This window comes from Anabrus simplex, chromosome 1 (assembly GCF_040414725.1).
Source record: "Anabrus simplex isolate iqAnaSimp1 chromosome 1, ASM4041472v1, whole genome shotgun sequence".
In the NCBI taxonomy this organism is placed as follows: Eukaryota; Metazoa; Arthropoda; class Insecta; order Orthoptera; family Tettigoniidae; genus Anabrus; species Anabrus simplex.
The window spans coordinates 1,797,958,237-1,797,977,885 of record NC_090265.1 but is presented as its reverse complement, the minus strand read 5'-3'; the positions used below and the strand labels follow the sequence as shown (position 1 = coordinate 1,797,977,885).

At 40.1% G+C, this 19,649-nt stretch overlaps 2 protein-coding genes across 2 annotated transcripts in view; one reads left to right on the top strand and one right to left on the bottom strand.

Moving 5' to 3' along the window:
* LOC136858782 (uncharacterized) overlaps positions 1 to 19,649 on the top strand; it is a 104,341-nt gene that overhangs the window by 64,312 nt on the left and 20,380 nt on the right. The window contains exons 3-4 of the mRNA XM_068225697.1: positions 4,250 to 4,402; positions 19,134 to 19,204. Coding sequence (XP_068081798.1) covers positions 4,250 to 4,402; positions 19,134 to 19,204 — 224 coding nt within the window. The remainder of the gene's footprint in view (positions 1 to 4,249; positions 4,403 to 19,133; positions 19,205 to 19,649) is intronic.
* Positions 1 to 19,649, bottom strand: part of LOC136858780 (peroxidase) — a 316,626-nt gene that overhangs the window by 295,967 nt on the left and 1,010 nt on the right. The gene's annotated exons all lie outside the window — the stretch shown is intronic.

Genomic DNA, 19,649 nt, shown 5'->3' with positions numbered 1-19,649 from the left:
CACTATCAATTGTGCGATCGAGTGATCTTCAGAAATACCAACCTAAACAATGACGACCGTAAAATCTATATCCGACGGTAATAATAACAAATATAATCAAATTAATGTGCATTCTTCTTATATGCATATTAAGGGGAAGTATTGTGTTGGGTTCTACGATAAGCCAGCGCCAAATATTAAAAAACGGAAGAAAGTGTCGTACGGGGAAATAAAAAACGTAAGGCTAAATTAACAGTAACAAACGTAAGAATACGGGGAAAACGTACAACCTGGCAATCCTACGTCAGATCTTAGCCTACAAGGAATACAAAGCCTGCCCAATAGCCAGTCATAGCTGTCCACCCTGTGAATGATATATTTGCCGCTAGAGGCGCTGCAATTCAACCTCACATGAACACCTCGGTTGGCGGTGTTTCTACACGTTGTATGCTTACTGGTGGCGTCCACTACGAAAGTTGAATGTTAATACCGATAGAAATAATGAAACTCAATAATGATTTTGTTTTGTCCGAATCCTTGGCTGAATGGTCAGCGTTGAGGCCTTCGGTTCAGAAGGTCCCGGATTCGATTGCCGGCCGAAGTGGTGATTATAATCACGTCTAATTAATTCTTCTGGCCCGGGGACTGGTGTTTGTGTTTGTTCCAACACTTTACCTTTCATATTCAGACAATACACTACACTTCCAACCATCACAGGAACTTGATATAGTGATTACTAGACCTCGGATTTTTAGGGGCTAAAATGTTATTTTAGCTGCCTAAAACAGACTATCAAATAGTCTCTACAATATTTTTAGGCAGCTGCAGTTTTACGTATCTTAATATGAATTATTTAAAACACCGTATTGATTTTGCTAAATTGATTATAATTCGTTGTGGGGAAATATAAAACAAGTTTCACTCACCTCTTTGCTGCAAACGTCACGGAATATAATTTTACCATCCGATGTGAAATGCGTAAACTCTTGTAAATTGAGGATGACTTGGAACCTGACACTTTCGGCTTAATTCACACACTGAGCAAACGGGAAAAGAGTATTGTTAAAATACGTCAGTTATATTACAATGGAGTACTGTTGCGTACCGTTTTGTAAACAAGGCTCTAGAAATAAAGTTCCTGGAACTAGTTTCCATGAATTCCCTTGCCAAGAGCCAACTAGGAAATTATGGGTTAATGCAATAAGCAGATAAGGTGTGGTACAGTAAATACGCAGACCGTGTGACGGCAAAAATTAGATTACTTATTATTATTGCACCTGTTCTGATGATAATAATTTCCTTATTCGGTTGTGTAGATATCAAGAGTGTGTAGATAAAATTAGTAGTATCCAGAGTCCATCTCCACTAACATCATATCATTAATAAAAATCAAAGACAGAGGTGGTCTCACGTCTCAGGTATCCAAAGACAAGTTTTGTTTCACTGCTGATGAAACTGGGGCAAGTAAGGGACGAAATGTTATCGGTAACGCTGGGCAGTCCAAAAATAGCACAAACATTAACCCAAGTACTGTTGCCACGTGTTGCTAAAAATCCTATTCTACAGTGTGGGAAAAGTGATCATCCTGAGGAACTAAGCAGAATAATACTGCAGAAGTTTCTGCGCCCCTCTGTCACTAACTACGCTAATGGCATGACAGATGAGTATCGCCGAGAATACTTCTTGAGAAGAAAAACAATTTATGATGAAAAAATATCAAGGAAAATGGTTAAAGTCGTTCCTTTTCACTGAAAATCTACGGTGCGGTAGTAGAAATATCTAGTGCAGACCTTAATCCTTTTAAAAGCCAGACGAATTTCGACAGGTATGTGTGTTATCTGATATGAAAATCCATAGCTGAATAGAACTCTTAGGGGTAGAAGGTGAACATTTATTATTTTCTACCTCATTCTGCTCAGTAACGTATATAATATACAGGAAGTATAGCGAAGAGCTAAATTTGTGCTGGTTTTAACTCCCGTTAGCAATGCTAGTGACTACTGATGTGAGATGGTAAACTAGCGCTGCAGAGGCCAAGACGTGCACTGCCAGGCGGACACTGTTACTGAAGAGAGCACTGCGAGTGAGCAGGCTTTGTATTCCTTGTAGGCTAAGGTCAGATAAAGCTTCACCTACTCTAATTCTCTGAGTTCTATTTCCAGAAATATAGCCGCCCATACTAAGTATCAACAGTAAATAAGTTCCGAGAAGAAAACCATAATTTAATTTCATTGATTGAAAATGTTGAAAAACACTTCAGCTCTTGAGGCCTTTTCAATCGTAAAATTACAAGTGGTGTCTCAACGGCGCACTGGGCGCCAGCGTCTTGGAAAGGTGTAGCAATCCAACTGATGAGCCCACTGTTACACTGGGCGCCAACGTCTTGGAAACGTGTAGCAATCCAACTGATGAGCCCACTGCTACACTAGGGCGCACTGGGCGCCAGCGTCTTGGGAAGGTGTAGCAATCCAACTGATGAGCCCACTGTTACACTGGGGCGCACTGGGCGCCAGCGTCTTGGAAAGGTGTAGCAATCCAACTGATGAGCCCACTGTTACACTGGGCGCACTGGTCGCCAGCGTCTTGGAAAGGTGCAGCAATCCAACTGATGAGCCCACTGTTACACTGTGGCGCACTGGCCGCCAGCGTCTTGGGAAGGTGTAGCAATCCAACTGATGAGCCCACTGTTACACTGGGGCGCACTGAGCGCCAGCGTCTTGGAAAGGTGTAGCAATCCAACTGATGAGCCCACTGTTACACTGGGCGCACTGGTCGCCAGCGTCTTGGGAAGGTGTAGCAATCCAACTGATGAGCCCACTGCTACACTAGGGCGCACTGGGCGCCAGCGTCTTGGAAAGGTGTAGCAATCCAACTGATGAGCCCACTGTTACACTGGGGCGCACTGGCCGCCAGCCTCTTGGAAAGGTGCAGCAATCCAACTGATGAGCCCACTGCTACACTAGGGCGCACTGGGCGCCAGCGTCTTGGAAAGGTGTAGCAATCCAACTGATGAGCCCACTGTTACACTGGGGCGCACTGGGCGCCAGCGTCTTGGAAAGAAGTAGCAATCCAACTGATGAGCCGCCCACTGCTACACTAGGGCGCACTGGGCGCCAGCGTCTTGGAAAGGTGTAGCAATCCAACTGATGAGCCCACTGTTACACTGTGGCGCACTGGGCGCCAGCGTCTTGGAAAGGAGTAGCAATCCAACTGATGAGCCGCCCACTGCTACACTAGGGCGCACTGGGCGCCAGCATCTTGGAAAGGTGTAGCAATCCAACTGATGAGCCCACTGTTACACTGCGGCGCACTGGGCGCCAGCGTCTTGGAAAGGTGTATCAATCCAACTGATGAGCCCACTGCTACACTAGGGCGCACTGGGCGCCAGCGTCTTGGAAAGGTGTAGCAATCAAACTGATGAGCCCACTGTTACACTGTGGCGCACTGGCCGCCAGCGTCTTGGAAAGGTGTAGTAATCCAACTGTTGAGCCCACTGTTACACTGGGGCGCACTGGTCGCCAGCGTCTTGGAAAGGTGCAGCAATCCAACTGATGAGCCCACTGTTACACTGGGCGCCAGCGTCTTGGAAAGGTGTAGCAATCAAACTGATGAGCCCACTGTTACACTGTGGCGCACTGGCCGCCAGCGTCTTGGAAAGGTGTAGTAATCCAACTGTTGAGCCCACTGTTACACTGGGGCGTACTGGTCGCCAGCCTCTTGGAAAGGTGTAGCAATCCAACTGATGAGCCCGCTGCTACACTGGGGCGAAAAGCTGCTAGTTTCACGATTGAAAAGGTCTCAAAAGTTTAAATGGTTTTTAACAATAATAATGTAACAAGAATAGCGGCGATAATTGGCAAGGGGTTAGCAAGAAGAAAGGACGGAAGAAAATAGAAACCTGGGGAGGACTTTAAAGGAATCTTTTACTTTTGTGTTTGAAAGATGCCAAGGGTATGAATATGTCAGTTTTAGGTAGTGAGTTACCAAGAATGGCAGACGGTGGAAGATTGATGGTTGTTGTAAGGTTAAGCGCGGGCGGGACATATGATGAGTACGCCGCTTGCGTGTTGGGGGGGGGGGGGGGGAGTAAGTCGCAAGAGTAGTGTATTTGGTATAGCCATTGATTACTTTTATGTACTTCACAAAGTTCAGAAAACTGTGAACGTCTTCTCAGATCAAGTATACCAGGAAGTTTAAGCCGTTAGATTTAGTTGTGTAAAAAAAAGCACTAAAAGATGAGATGTTTCTGAACCTCATGGTCTTTAACTAGGGCTACCTGTGACGCTGGTGGTAATCCTGTGCGTTGTGGCCATCTCCTGCCTGCTGCTGTGCTGCTGTCGGCGACGTAGGGAGCAACGTAGTCTACGCCACGAGTTTCGACTGTTACCACACTACAAGTACGGCGCTATACCTCCTCGAATAGGTACGTACAAACCTCTTGTCTTCAACGGTAAAACGCCCGTAAGCTACAGCATCGTTCTCTATTTGTGATGTGTCATTTACGCAGCTTGATGGAACAACAATCTATTTCCTAAAATATCCATCGCTCATCACTAGTGAAAGAGCCGTAGACGTGTACTGTAACTGTTAAACTTGGAAAAGTTGGAATTCAAGAGGACAAATTGGGGCAAATATTCGTTTATAGGAAGGGGGGTTAGGGATTGCAATAACTTACCAAGGGAGATGTTCAATAAATTTCCAATGTCTTTGCAATAATTTAAGAAAAGGCTAGGAAAACAACAGATAGGGAATCTGCCACCTGGGTGACTGCCCTAAATGCAGATCAGTAGTGACTAACATTGAAGATGGGATGAAGAAATTGCCTGTCTGCTGGCAAAAGTGTATATCGATAAGTAAGAACAATGTAAAATGTACGTAATTTTGATCAATAAAATAGGTACCGGTACCAAAAAAGAGTTCTTTATGTTAGACTCACCCTCGTGGATTTGAAGAGAGGAAGGTTACTATACTCCTACAGCTCTACTTCTAAACTGACGTTTTAACAGATTTTGGCTCTGCCTTGTGATTATGCGGTGAAGCATAGACATCCACCAATCCCAAGCTGCCATTCATATCGATTTATATCGGCAGAGCACGATCTCGAAACCCAGTTGCCAGCTCTAATATTTACATTCGCCACGTGGTTAACCTTTCTCGCTCAGCGGGTATGGTATTCGGTACGGTTCGCGATCTTTTGCATTTTCCTTTAATATTTAGTGTGATTGTTGGAGGGTTCCAGTGACTGAGATCAGTAGTGTGTTCCCTTTGTAGGCCATAACCTCCTTTCTGTGCCAGCCATTAGCCGTTAGTGATGTGTTATTTCCTCGTTCTGTTTTATTGTTAAAAATATATTCTCTTTTAGTGCCAGATATTGTTAGAAAGTGTAGTTCTTGTGAATTTGTTTTCAGTCCATATTCATTCGTTTTTCTGAGTACTGTATTACAATTTAAAAGTGCTGTTTACCGCGGTCATATTGCATCAGCTGTTCTCGCAGGCGTAGCGCGCTGGCAACAGAGGGAAGGCGATGCTCATTTGTTTTGCGTAACTTCAATTTAGAAGTAAGGCCGTGCGGAGTATAGCCTATAGCTACACAGAGATTCGGCACAAATTAGTCTATGAACTTTGGACACACTCAATAACGACGGAATAACATATAAAGCAGCATTGTACTGTAAAGTAATTGTAAAATCTTCTGAAGAGACGTACATCCTTGCCGTTCGACGGTTATGAAGAAGTAAGATTCCATTAAACGAGCGGACATTGTAGTAATTGATAGGAAATCCAACAAAGGCGTCATTATCGATCCAACAATCAGATTTGAGAGAGATGAAAATCAGTCCAAAGAGGAAAAAAAAGACACTGTGAGCCTTGGTTTCGTGACTTGGGACACAAGTATAAAATGTATAACTAGGAAGTTGCTGCGCGCGCGACAATCACAAATATCCCTGAGAATATTTTCAAAAGGTTTCCACTCCCTGCTGATGTTCTACAACAAATGTGAACTGCGATTTTGACAGACTCGCTCCACATAGTACAAAATCATCTGTATAACTTTAAAGTGATTTGAATAAATAGAATCTATCGGGGGTTAGTTGTCCGAAAATTAATAAATATTGCAACATTTTCAGAAATTCCAATGAAAATTAATTAAATGTATCTTCTTATTGTCATTACGGGTTAATCCGTAGGCTGAACGTTTGTGGTTTGCTTAGAATTAGGGCAGCTGCCCCCCCCCCCCCTCTCTCTCTCTCAGAAATGAATACGATATTAATTCCAGGGAGCTTTAAGTGGCCAGGTATAAAACTAATCAATGTTATTTCAACGTGTCTATAGTGTACAGAGAGTTACTGCATCCGTCTAACGGGTGGTAGAAGAGAATAATCTAAGCAACGTAAGCGAAGAAATTCGCACCTATCTTTAAATTTAAATATTAAAAAGCCGATGTTTTAGCTTTCCTGTAACTCTTCAGGCAACAGTCACAAATTAAGTGTGGTGGGTCTGGAAGTTATTACGTAATCCAAGCACGAATTTGCCTCTGTGGAAGGTGAGGAGGGGAGGGAGTCAGGTGTTAAGAGAACAGCGGAGCTGGTCTTGTGAAATCCCAAAAGGTGCGTTTTTAGCCGCACGGCGACAGCAGTCTCCATCTCCGCGCATGCGCAGTTTGAATTTGGTCTGCGACTCGCTGCGATTGCGGCTTGAGCCGCCACACTGGTGCAGTGAGCAGTGCTGACGGCCGCAGTCGCTGCGACGGAAGTGACTATTGCTCAACACCTCCTCCGCAAGCACTCTCGTTTGTCAATCAAGGGCTGATAAAAGCCAGCCGTGCTCAGATGTAAACAGTCTTGATATCTTGTCAAGATTACTGGGTCATAATTTATAGGAATGAATATATAGTGTAATATGTACTTTCAAATAAAATGCAAATCGCACTCGGCGTTATCATTTTTATGCGCTTTTTATTGATTCCTTCATTCCCTAGATTACTCACCGATGGAATGGCATGTAAATAATTGACATGTTGGTGCAATTAATGTTGTGCCATTCAATTAAGTTGCGGGTTTGTTAAACTTGAAGTTTACCGGGCCAGTTGACTGTGCTGTTAGGGGCGCGCAGCTGTGAGCATACATCCGGGAGATAGCTGGATCGAATCCCTGAAAATGGTTTTCCGTGATTTTCCATTTTTACACCAGGCAAATGCTGGGGCTGTACCTTAATGAAGCCACGGCCGCTTCCTTCTAGCTCCTAGGCCTTTCCTATGCCATCGTCGCCGTAAGACCTATCTGTGTCGGTGCGACATAAAGCCACTAGCAAAAACTCTTGAAATCTATTACAACCACATATTAACTGATCGTTATGTCTTACTGTAAAAATACGTATTCAGCTGAGCTAAACACTGTTAAAATAAGATTAAAATATCCGTACCTGAGAGTGAGTGCAAGTTTCTCAGCTGGACTGATAGGCTTTTTGTACCGATTGCACGGGGTTTTCAAAATTTCACTTTTTAAAAGTTACAGAATATAACTAAGCACTCGGTCTGAAATACTTCCTGAACTTTGTCTCATCACTTAACAGATGCCGGTTAATTAAATTGTTATAGCGTCCTTCCTCATAGTGCGATGCAAATATACTGTTGACTTCGAGATACCGCATTAAGAATTCTTCTTCTTCTTCTTCTTCTCGTATTCTTCTTCCATTCAAATGTCAAGGAAAGCCCTGCCACTAACGAAATCGCCCGTGCTCTCGTCCATTTCTGACGGACTGGACTGCGCGACTGGCGGCTGGAGTCTTGTCTCATAAAAAAACACCCCTCGTGCCCGTCGCTTGCGGCTGTTGTCGCCAAAGTATATGGCGACCCCAGTCGTTGCGGCTCTGGCTGCCGTGGCGGCTACAGTCGCACCTTGGAAAACGCACCTTAAGTAAGCAAATTGTTGATGATGTAATCTCACAAAGGCTTGGGATATTTGGACCACTACTAACAAGTGTAGAAGTGTGTTTGATAAGGTATTCAACCCTCTACCCTTCCTGCCTTTGAAATGTGGCGCCGACTCGAGACATCCCAGGGTCGCTGACTGGGTACTACCCTCAGAGATATCTTCAGATATTATAAACTAACCTTAAATTAATCAAGCGGGAAGGATAAAAGAGAAGAAATAAAATAATTAAATAAAATCCGAATGAGAACCTTTACGAATGCAAAATTTATTGAAAAAGGCTAAACTTTGGCAAAGCAAATATACTTCTATACAAACAATAAACTCTTCGGACCAAATATTGTTCACAACCTCTATCACCCTCGACTATAAAATATCAACCTCATGACTCATAGATTTCAAATCCTTCTAAACACATTACTTCATCTTATTACAATTCCCTTTCATCTTATTCATCAACTCTACTTCAGTAGTTCAAAAATTTTAATCCAATTCCATTCCACACATATCTTGGTACCACCATATTTCAAAATTTTCAATAACAAAATATTATAATAATCTATCATCATGACCTTCGTTAATTTGTCAAAGTACCTTTTTAAAATGTTAATACAACCAAAACTTCTTCCGTTCATTCTTTGAATAACAAATTCATATTTGCTCTCCATACCTTTAAGTTATTTCCTCACCATATTATAAACCTTGTAGTTACCATTTACTAAATACCAAATTATTTATTTAAATACACTCTTCGAAATGAAATGTATGAGGCTGTGTAAATTCATTAAGCAACATCCGCCATGTAATTCACAACTCATCTTTAATTAATTAAATCCATTAAATTCATTATGATTTACAAATTCGCAGTTATCAATGTCGGTATAATTGTTACCTTGAAAATCATAAGTTTATCCAATTAAGTTTGTTAGATTTGGTAATTCAATCCAAAATTTTATATATCATAAAATTATTCATCACAAATTTTATATAAAAAAAAAATAGTCCCTATTATGATTTGAGTCCGAAACTATTTAACTTATTCTTTCTCAATACCATCCTCCCTCATATAATGCTGATAATATGGAACGCACGCACGAAATCGAAAAGTAACCCTGACATAAATAAATTAAATTAATTTACCGATTCATTAAAATGATAAATATCTCACATATGCTTAATTAGCTGTTTTATCATATACAAAACATATGCCTACCCTGTAGCAAGAAACCCTATACTATAATATTAAATACATCTTAACCTACACTGATTCTACAGACAATGGGATGAACCTCATTGCCGCAAGTATAAACAACCACATGAACTAAATTCAACATCAAAAAAAAATATTGCAACTGCAAAATCAAAATTTGCATTGCCCACATATTGAAGAACATATAACATAAACAAACACAACATAATTTCAATCATATAGTCACAGGGGAAATCATTATACACTGGCTCGGCCGGGCATCGAACTCCGACCCTCAACATGGCATCATTACAGTGACCTATCATTATGCTTGCCGCAATGATATGTCACGAAGTCTAGCTATCATTATTTAATCTAATTGTGCTGTCCTGAGTTCCACAAACGGAATTTTTCTTACGGATGAATGCGATATTTTGTTACTTATAAGACCTTACTACAGCTGCCATAGCCTCTCTAATACACAACGCGCCGTCCTGGTCTGTAGCCTTATCGCACGCCCGACTCATTTCATTGACACGGCATTCTAACATGTTCGCACCCACTTAAATTCTCTCTCTCTCTACTCTAAATGAAGCCATATGTTCCTCCACAATATCATGCGCCTGTGCGAACAGTTACTAATTATATAATACTCTCAATATATATTTTATTCATTTCATATTTCACGTATTATTCTACATTTCTCACTCCATTATCAGGAACACGTATATCATTATGCCGGTATTTACATATATATATGGCGCTACACAATCATTGGTTCGACTCTTGCGGTCGGCATTTTGTGTCTTAGAGGTCCCTATTTCAACACTAGCTAACTACTTCTCGGACATTTTTAGGATGACAATTATTCCCTTCAGCACAAAATTTCTCATTGATTAACGGTGCACGTTACTTACTGATGACATATATTTTCCAAAATCCCACTGTAATGTGCCAAACAGTCCGGGTTCGAAACTTGGGTCAGTGAAAATTTTCTTGACGAACTTTTCATGCGACATGCCAGGTTAATCTATCTATTCCCTCTAACTAATCCTTACTGATGCCTCCTACGTCATTAAATATTCACACACGCACACGCTAATATTTGCTAGAAGATCACGCACTGGAAAAAAAAAAACCATGTTTCACACCCATAATGGAAAATCATTATTTACACACATTATTTTCACACTCGCGAAGACCATATTTTACCACACGCTAATATCACAATATGTACACCCCCCTAGGCATCAGCATAAAATAAAACCTAAAAAAAAAACCTAACTATCCTTGCTACAGTACTTAAAAAGGAAAATAAACGAATAATCATGCATTAACTTATTTACAGTTAACAGCTAATCATGCACATGCTAGATAATGAATCAGGGTACTTATCGACTCGGCGACGCTCCATACTCAGCTCCACGGCCTCATGGTTTCAGGTCGGCCCCATGATGTACTTAAGCCATCATGCTAACGGCCTCAAAACCTGAACCCATACCATTCTCCACACCCATGGTCTTCACTCTTGTTGCTTTCATGAAATCACACGCTCATCGCTTCCTACTACACTAAAATACATATAAAAAACACAGATAAAGTTAAATTATTCTAGCACATACACTTCTTCACAATTGTAATATACACTTTGTCTCTGCTTTCCGCGAGTTTACACGTGGCACTGCGATGCGTCCTTGTTTGATCTCGCTCCGATCCTAATTTTTCAGTTAATGTTGTAAAAATTCACCTTCTTGAATTTACAAAAATTTCGGTCATTATTGAGTTAAATGCAAAGTCTATCGGACCCGTAGTATCTTCGACAGCTAGTTATTTGATAGGAAATGCTCTAGATTAGGGTTCTCGTGAACCACATACACGTACGTCCGACACGTTCAAATTTCCGTAGCAGAGTGCCTGTTCTCAGCGGCACGCGTCCCTTCATGCACGCCGGATCTTGGATAGGAAGCTCGGGGAACCCCATTAACAATGATGTAACATCCCGTCACATATGCCTGCGATTATTTATTCCAATAAATTGTTGCAAATACGCCGTCTTTAATTATTGTTCTCAAAATGGTTTAATCTTGTTTTCACCTTATCCCCTGGTGGATTTAATTATTTTAGAAGTCATTTATGCGGCACCCATCTTTAATTTACCCCCATCATTCCAAAACCTGCTCTGCTGCGATTCGCTGCCTGAAAATGTTGCCAACTTAAATCTGGTGACTTTTGTCATCACACCTCATGGAATATTCCAATGCTTTCCATTTCATCACAAGATGACCTTGACACGTGGAACTATCTTTAAACCTGGGCAAGCGTAATGGCGCCACACATCCGGCCTATAATGTAACTGCGGCTATTCCCTCATATGCCATTTTTTTAATTTCTAATATTTTTAAAGACAATGATATGAGCCAATTGGGCTCATCTTTCCCCCACTTTCTTTTTGGAAAAATTACTGACAAGGGATTTTTCCAACCACACATCTTCCAAATATATCATTGTCTTTCCATTATTTACTTAACAAATCCAGATTTTAGACTCAAATTTTCTTCCTTAAGACGAGTATTATTCATTGTTAACTTAGTAACCACCTTCTCCATCATTCCTCTTAATTCAATTAATTCTTCACAGGCACATTCTCCGCTGGCACTTCCGATTTCATCCATTTCTCCTCTGGGCATCTCGTATGTAGTATCGTAGGTTAACATGACATCTCCTTCGTCTTCATCTTTCGTTTGATTGTCTTCTCCATCATCTTCTTCTCCTTCATCTTCTTCAGGGTGTCCTTCAAGATCGTCTTCAACTACCAACAATGTGTTTTCTTCTTTACTCCTGTTCCTTCCAAGGAAAAACCCGGAGCATTTGGATTTAAGCCCCTGGCTTCCTCTCTCTGTGTCATGTCATGATTTTCCTCAATTTCTTCTCTACATCTCCTATCCGGATTCCCTTGTTGAATCGCACTCTTCCACTGGTCCGACGACACTCCTTTCGCGGCCAACTCCTCAACATATCTTCTAGACTCATTCCTGCGTTCTTGAAGATCCATTCTGTCATTTTCTTCTCTTCTTGGTCGACCTCTTGCATCACCTGGTCTATTATATGGTGGATATGGTCTTCTCATCTCTCCAAACCTTCCATATCTATATCGGTACCCTTGTCTTCTGTTTCCTCCATAATTCTGATTATAATTTGATTCATGACTTCTGTCGTTGACTCGTCCTCTTCCAAATGATTGAGCTTTCCAATTTCTTCCCTGGTATCCTCCTCGGTACTCTCTGTTCTGATTATCATCGTTCTTATTGTTGTACGTGTTGGTTCCCTGGGTCTTCTTCTCTGATGAATTCTCTTCCTTGGTCAAATCAATAGTATGGACTGCTTCAATATTCCGATTCCTAGGATGATACAAGTTCGATGTTTGATCTAATTGCCTCAACAATACTTCGGCCTCTACAGCTGTTTTCACGTTCGCAGCTATCAATGTCCTTTGCACATCCACAGGTAACTGTCTTTCGATTGATGCGATTAACTCTTCTTCTGGAGGCGGACAGTCTAACTCCCTAAGCTTCAAAAGTTGCCCACTGAAAAAGTCTGCGTATCTCGTGGGTACTGTGCTCTGGTATTTTCGTGAATACAGTTCAAGTCTGAGTCCTTGTTGAACCTCCTGACCCCAGTATTTTTGTAAAAAGGCACGCTTGAAACCTTCGTAGTCATCAAAACAATATTTGAATGCTTTAAACCAGATCAATGGTTGTCCATCTAGAAATCGCTCTACAATCCTCAACTGTCTATCCGGATGAATTCTATTGTCCTGAATATATTCTGTCATCTCTCTAAGGAAACTTTTCGGTGTTATCTCGGGCCCGCCAGTAAATTTCCTTGGCTTTCCCTCTGATAATCTCATCAATTCAAAATATGGAATTGGTCCCATAATCTGTGGCGTTGAAGTTCGTTCTTCAAATGGTTGGTTGGTAGTTTCAGGTAAACGGGTCTGATCTACTCCATTTCCCAATCCTACACTACTAGAATGGCTTCCTGCTTGCTCTAAGACATTTTGTTTATTTATCATCGATCGCATGAGCAATTCTCCCTTAGTCTCCTGTAATTTCAATATCTCGACATCTTCCTTAAGTCCCTTGATTTGTCCGATCTCCTCTTTCATTTCTTTCATTAATTCTTCATGTATGTCTACCTTCACTTCCGTCTTATGGCATTTATGAGCCCATTCACTAATTTGCTTCGTTACTTCACAACCTTCAGCTCGAAGATCCGCTTGCACTCCATTTATTTCCTCCAAGAGTTCCTTCCTATTTTCAGCCATCTCTTCTTTCAGTTGGTCTTCTACCTTCTTAACTTCTCCATGGACATTATCTCTCAATTGCAACAACCGGTCATTGAATCCCTCGGCAGTCTTGACAAACGATTCATGTGTTTCTATTTGTAGCTTGGTGACTTTGGCGTCTGTCAATACGATCGCTTCCTCAATATCAACCATCTTATCCTTGATCGAATTTACAGCTTTCTGTTGACCTTCGACGTTTATTTCGACTTGACTCAGTTTCTCCGACAACCTGGCATCTACTTGCGATACTGTTAAAGCGACCTGATCTATCTTTTCTTCCACCTTGTCACTGCGGGTGACTGCTTCCATTCGGACCTCTTCTATCTGCTTCTCTAATCTTTGAGCATTCCTATCGCAGCCCTCTTTAACTATAGTTATCTCTGTCGATAGCTGATCTTTGATACTGACCATCTGGTCCCTAACTTCTTTAAATTGTTCATTTGCACTCTCCTTAACTTCTTTAAATTGTTCATTAACACCTTGAAATTGTTGGTTAACACCTTGAAATTGTTCATTTGCACTCTCCTTAACTTCTTTAAATTGTTCATTGACACCTTGAAATTGTTGGTTAACACCTTGAAATTGTTCATTTGCACTCTCCTTAACTTCCCTAAATTGTTCATTGGTGCTCTCCTTCACTTCCCTAAATTGTTCATTCATGTCCTCCCTCAATTCATTCATGAGTTCGGTCATAAGACCCTTCATCACCTCCACATCTACCATATTATCTTTCTGAGAAAACGGGCCTTCCCTCTAACCATGTGCCGTGGATATGAGAAAGAATAAGTTCAAATTTCCATAATTACTATTATATAATTTAATTCCAGCTTCTTTACTTTACGTTACGTGGATAATATCAATCAAAAATTTGGCCAAACTTTGCCATCTAAAAGCTGTCCCTATTTCATCTACATTTTGCCAAAGTTTTATACAAAGAAAACAAAACCCGAAATAAATTCGCTAACAAATAATTAACACAGCCCCAAAGAAATTTAACATTGAACCACCGAATATCGCGATACTACCATTGGGCTTTCGAATTATTAAGTACTTCACATACAGTACATGCCAGTATACAAACACATGCCCTCAGCATTACGGCGGATATGACCGAAACAATGGCCCATATCGTCGTAAACTGACACCATAACATTTGTTACTGCCATTTTCCACAACTTGAGACCGAGGTCATCTCATCCTTCCACGAAAATCTACAATTATTCTTAACTATTGCCCCTGGCTGAATTTATTTGAAGAATAAACCAGACATTTTTAACCTCGTTTGGATTTAACACAATCCCTCTATTCTTTTGGGCATTTCTATTAAGTGACTGCCATGAGCCTATGTCCATAACAATGGTACTCACGATCTGTTCTCATTCAGTTTCGCAAAATAATCTACATTTACATGTCACTCATAAAATATCTAACAAAAATCGTGAAACCCGAAATTTAGGATTTTCCAAAAAATTTTCCAAAATTTCTATCATCACCATGATCAACTTGGTTCCACTTAATGGGTAAACACACAATCGTGCCCCACGTCACGGGCGACAACTCAACCCTCTACCCTTCCTGCCTTTGAAATGTGGCGCCGACTCGAGACATCCCAGGGTCGCTGACTGGGTACTACCCTCAGAGATATCTTCAGATATTATAAACTAACCTTAAATTAATCAAGCGGGAAGGATAAAAGAGAAGAAATAAAATAATTAAATAAAATCCGAATGAGAACCTTTACGAATGCAAAATTTATTGAAAAAGGCTAAACTTTGGCAAAGCAAATATACTTCTATACAAACAATAAACTCTTCGGACCAAATATTGTTCACAACCTCTATCACCCTCGACTATAAAATATCAACCTCATGACTCATAGATTTCAAATCCTTCTAAACACATTACTTCATCTTATTACAATTCCCTTTCATCTTATTCATCAACTCTACTTCAGTAGTTCAAAAATTTTAATCCAATTCCATTCCACACATATCTTGGTACCACCATATTTCAAAATTTTCAATAACAAATATTATAATAATCTATCATCATGACCTTCGTTAATTTGTCAAAGTACCTTTTTAAAATGTTAATACAACCAAAACTTCTTCCGTTCATTCTTTGAATAACAAATTCATATTTGCTCTCCATACCTTTAAGTTATTTCCTCACCATATTATAAACCTTGTAGTTACCATTTACTAAATACCAAATTATTTATTTAAATACACTCTTCGAAATGAAATGTATGAGGCTGTGTAAATTCATTAAGCAACATCCGCCGTGTAATTCACAACTCATCTTTAATTAATTAAATCCATTAAATTCATTATGATTTACAAATTCGCAGTTATCAATGTCGGTATAATTGTTACCTTGAAAATCATAAGTTTATCCAATTAAGTTTGTTAGATTTGGTAATTCAATCCAAAATTTTATATATCATAAAATTATTCATCACAAAATTTATATTAAAAAAAATAGTCCCTATTATGATTTGAGTCCGAAACTATTTAACTTATTCTTTCTCAATACCATCCTCCCTCATATAATGCTGATAATATGGAACGCACGCACGAAATCGAAAAGTAACCCTGACATAAATAAATTAAATTAATTTACCGATTCATTAAAATGATAAATATCTCACATATGCTTAATTAGCTGTTTTATCATATACAAAACATATGCCTACCCTGTAGCAAGAAACCCTATACTATAATATTAAATACATCTTAACCTACACTGATTCTACAGACAATGGGATGAACCTCATTGCCGCAAGTATAAACAACCACATGAACTAAATTCAACATCAAAAAAAAATATTGCAACTGCAAAATCAAAATTTGCATTGCCCACATATTGAAGAACATATAACATAAACAAACACAACATAATTTCAATCATATAGTCACAGGGGAAATCATTATACACTGGCTCGGCCGGGCATCGAACTCCGACCCTCAACATGGCATCATTACAGTGACCTATCATTATGCTTGCCGCAATGATATGTCACGAAGTCTAGCTATCATTATTTAATCTAATTGTGCTGTCCTGAGTTCCACAAACGGAATTTTTCTTACGGATGAATGCGATATTTTGTTACTTATAAGACCTTACTACAGCTGCCATAGCCTCTCTAATACACAACGCGCCGTCCTGGTCTGTAGCCTTATCGCACGCCCGACTCATTTCATTGACACGGCATTCTAACATGTTCGCACCCACTTAAATTCTCTCTCTCTCTACTCTAAATGAAGCCATATGTTCCTCCACAATATCATGCGCCTGTGCGAACAGTTACTAATTATATAATACTCTCAATATATATTTTATTCATTTCATATTTCACGTATTATTCTACATTTCTCACTCCATTATCAGGAACACGTATATCATTATGCCGGTATTTACATATATATATGGCGCTACACAATCATTGGTTCGACTCTTGCGGTCGGCATTTTGTGTCTTAGAGGTCCCTATTTCAACACTAGCTAACTACTTCTCGGACATTTTTAGGATGACAATTATTCCCTTCAGCACAAAATTTCTCATTGATTAACGGTGCACGTTACTTACTGATGACATATATTTTCCAAAATCCCACTGTAATGTGCCAAACAGTCCGGGTTCGAAACTTGGGTCAGTGAAAATTTTCTTGACGAACTTTTCATGCGACATGCCAGGTTAATCTATCTATTCCCTCTAACTAATCCTTACTGATGCCTCCTACGTCATTAAATATTCACACACGCACACGCTAATATTTGCTAGAAGATCACGCACTGGAAAAAAAAACCATGTTTCACACCCATAATGGAAAATCATTATTTACACACATTATTTTCACACTCGCGAAGACCATATTTTACCACACGCTAATATCACAATATGTACACCCCCCTAGGCATCAGCATAAAATAAAACCTAAAAAAAAAAACCTAACTATCCTTGCTACAGTACTTAAAAAGGAAAATAAACGAATAATCATGCATTAACTTATTTACAGTTAACAGCTAATCATGCACATGCTAGATAATGAATCAGGGTACTTATCGACTCGGCGACGCTCCATACTCAGCTCCACGGCCTCATGGTTTCAGGTCGGCCCCATGATGTACTTAAGCCATCATGCTAACGGCCTCAAAACCTGAACCCATACCATTCTCCACACCCATGGTCTTCACTCTTGTTGCTTTCATGAAATCACACGCTCATCGCTTCCTACTACACTAAAATACATATAAAAAACACAGATAAAGTTAAATTATTCTAGCACATACACTTCTTCACAATTGTAATATACACTTTGTCTCTGCTTTCCGCGAGTTTACACGTGGCACTGCGATGCGTCCTTGTTTGATCTCGCTCCGATCCTAATTTTTCAGTTAATGTTGTAAAAATTCACCTTCTTGAATTTACAAAAATTTCGGTCATTATTGAGTTAAATGCAAAGTCTATCGGACCCGTAGTATCTTCGACAGCTAGTTATTTGATAGGAAATGCTCTAGATTAGGGTTCTCGTGAACCACATACACGTACGTCCGACACGTTCAAATTTCCGTAGCAGAGTGCCTGTTCTCAGCGGCACGCGTCCCTTCATGCACGCCGGATCTTGGATAGGAAGCTCGGGGAACCCCATTAACAATGATGTAACATCCCGTCACATATGCCTGCGATTATTTATTCCAATAAATTGTTGCAAATACGCCGTCTTTAATTATTGTTCTCAAAATGGTTTAATCTTGTTTTCACCTTATCCCCTGGTGGATTTAATTATTTTAGAAGTCATTTATGCGGCACCCATCTTTAATTTACCCCCATCATTCCAAAACCTGCTCTGCTGCGATTCGCTGCCTGAAAATGTTGCCAACTTAAATCTGGTGACTTTTGTCATCACACCTCATGGAATATTCCAATGCTTTCCATTTCATCACAAGATGACCTTGACACGTGGAACTATCTTTAAACCTGGGCAAGCGTAATGGCGCCACACATCCGGCCTATAATGTAACTGCGGCTATTCCCTCATATGCCATTTTTTTAATTTCTAATATTTTTAAAGACAATGATATGAGCCAATTGGGCTCAGTATGTTGATGTGTTGTTTGTCAAGCACTATGCGACATACATGCCAAATGGTACTACCGAGTTTTGTACGCATGGTTCAATGGAGAAAGACTAGGAACTCAAAAAGAAACCCTCTTCACTGTACGGAGGGTTAAGGAATGATTTACCAGAAAATAAACCTCATCTCTGTGCTGAGGAATAAACAATGAAAGAAAACTGAACGATGTGGACCGATGATACACTCTTAAGCAAGTCACAGTGGACTATCCTTGACAAACATTGACACAGAATATTGCATAGCCATGGAGGGGAAGGCGACCTGCGGAAATCACAACTATGTTTAACGTTCTGTTTATCAGAGGGGAGTATCCAGACTTCTCAGAAACTTTCACTGAAGTTTTGTGATTTATTTTTTCCTACATTAATTAAGATAAGAGTACAATTTTTCTAGATGTTTGCTAAAAATACACAACCAGTTCAGATGACGTACCTTATTTCAATTACACTCTGTATAGCTTTCCCTTTAATGTTATACGTGCGTAGAAATATAAAATATATTCTCAAACATTCGCTTACTATTAAATCAACTTAATGTGTTCCTCTCTTTCAGTTCCTACAACGGAAACGAAGCACCAAGAGCCTAGTAATGCACAAAATCTGAAGATGTATTCGCCACCAAATGTAAGTATGGAATGTGATACAATACCACTTAATGTTGTAAAGAGACCTCCGCCTCCGAAGTGTAACGGTTAGCTGCCCTCGTTGGAGTTCTGGTACTGCTAGAGAAATAAGAATGGCAGGAGGGCTGATATGTGGTTGCAGCTCAGCTCCATTGCCTGCAAAGAGCTGCACCACCTCGGGATGAGGACACGAGTTTACTGTTGTTGTTGCTTCTTTGGAGTATACCTCGTGAACTTGTAATTCTGTAGCCACTGTATATTTGCAATTTACCGGTTATGCAGTATGGTCGAACCCGGATCTTTGGATGAATAGTCAACGTACAAGCTTTGGGTTCAGACGACCTCAACAGCGATTCCCGGCTGGGTCGAAGATTTTAACTGCGTTTGGTTAATCCCTCGGGCTCGGGGACTCGCTGTTCGTCATAATACATTCCTCTCGATCTACA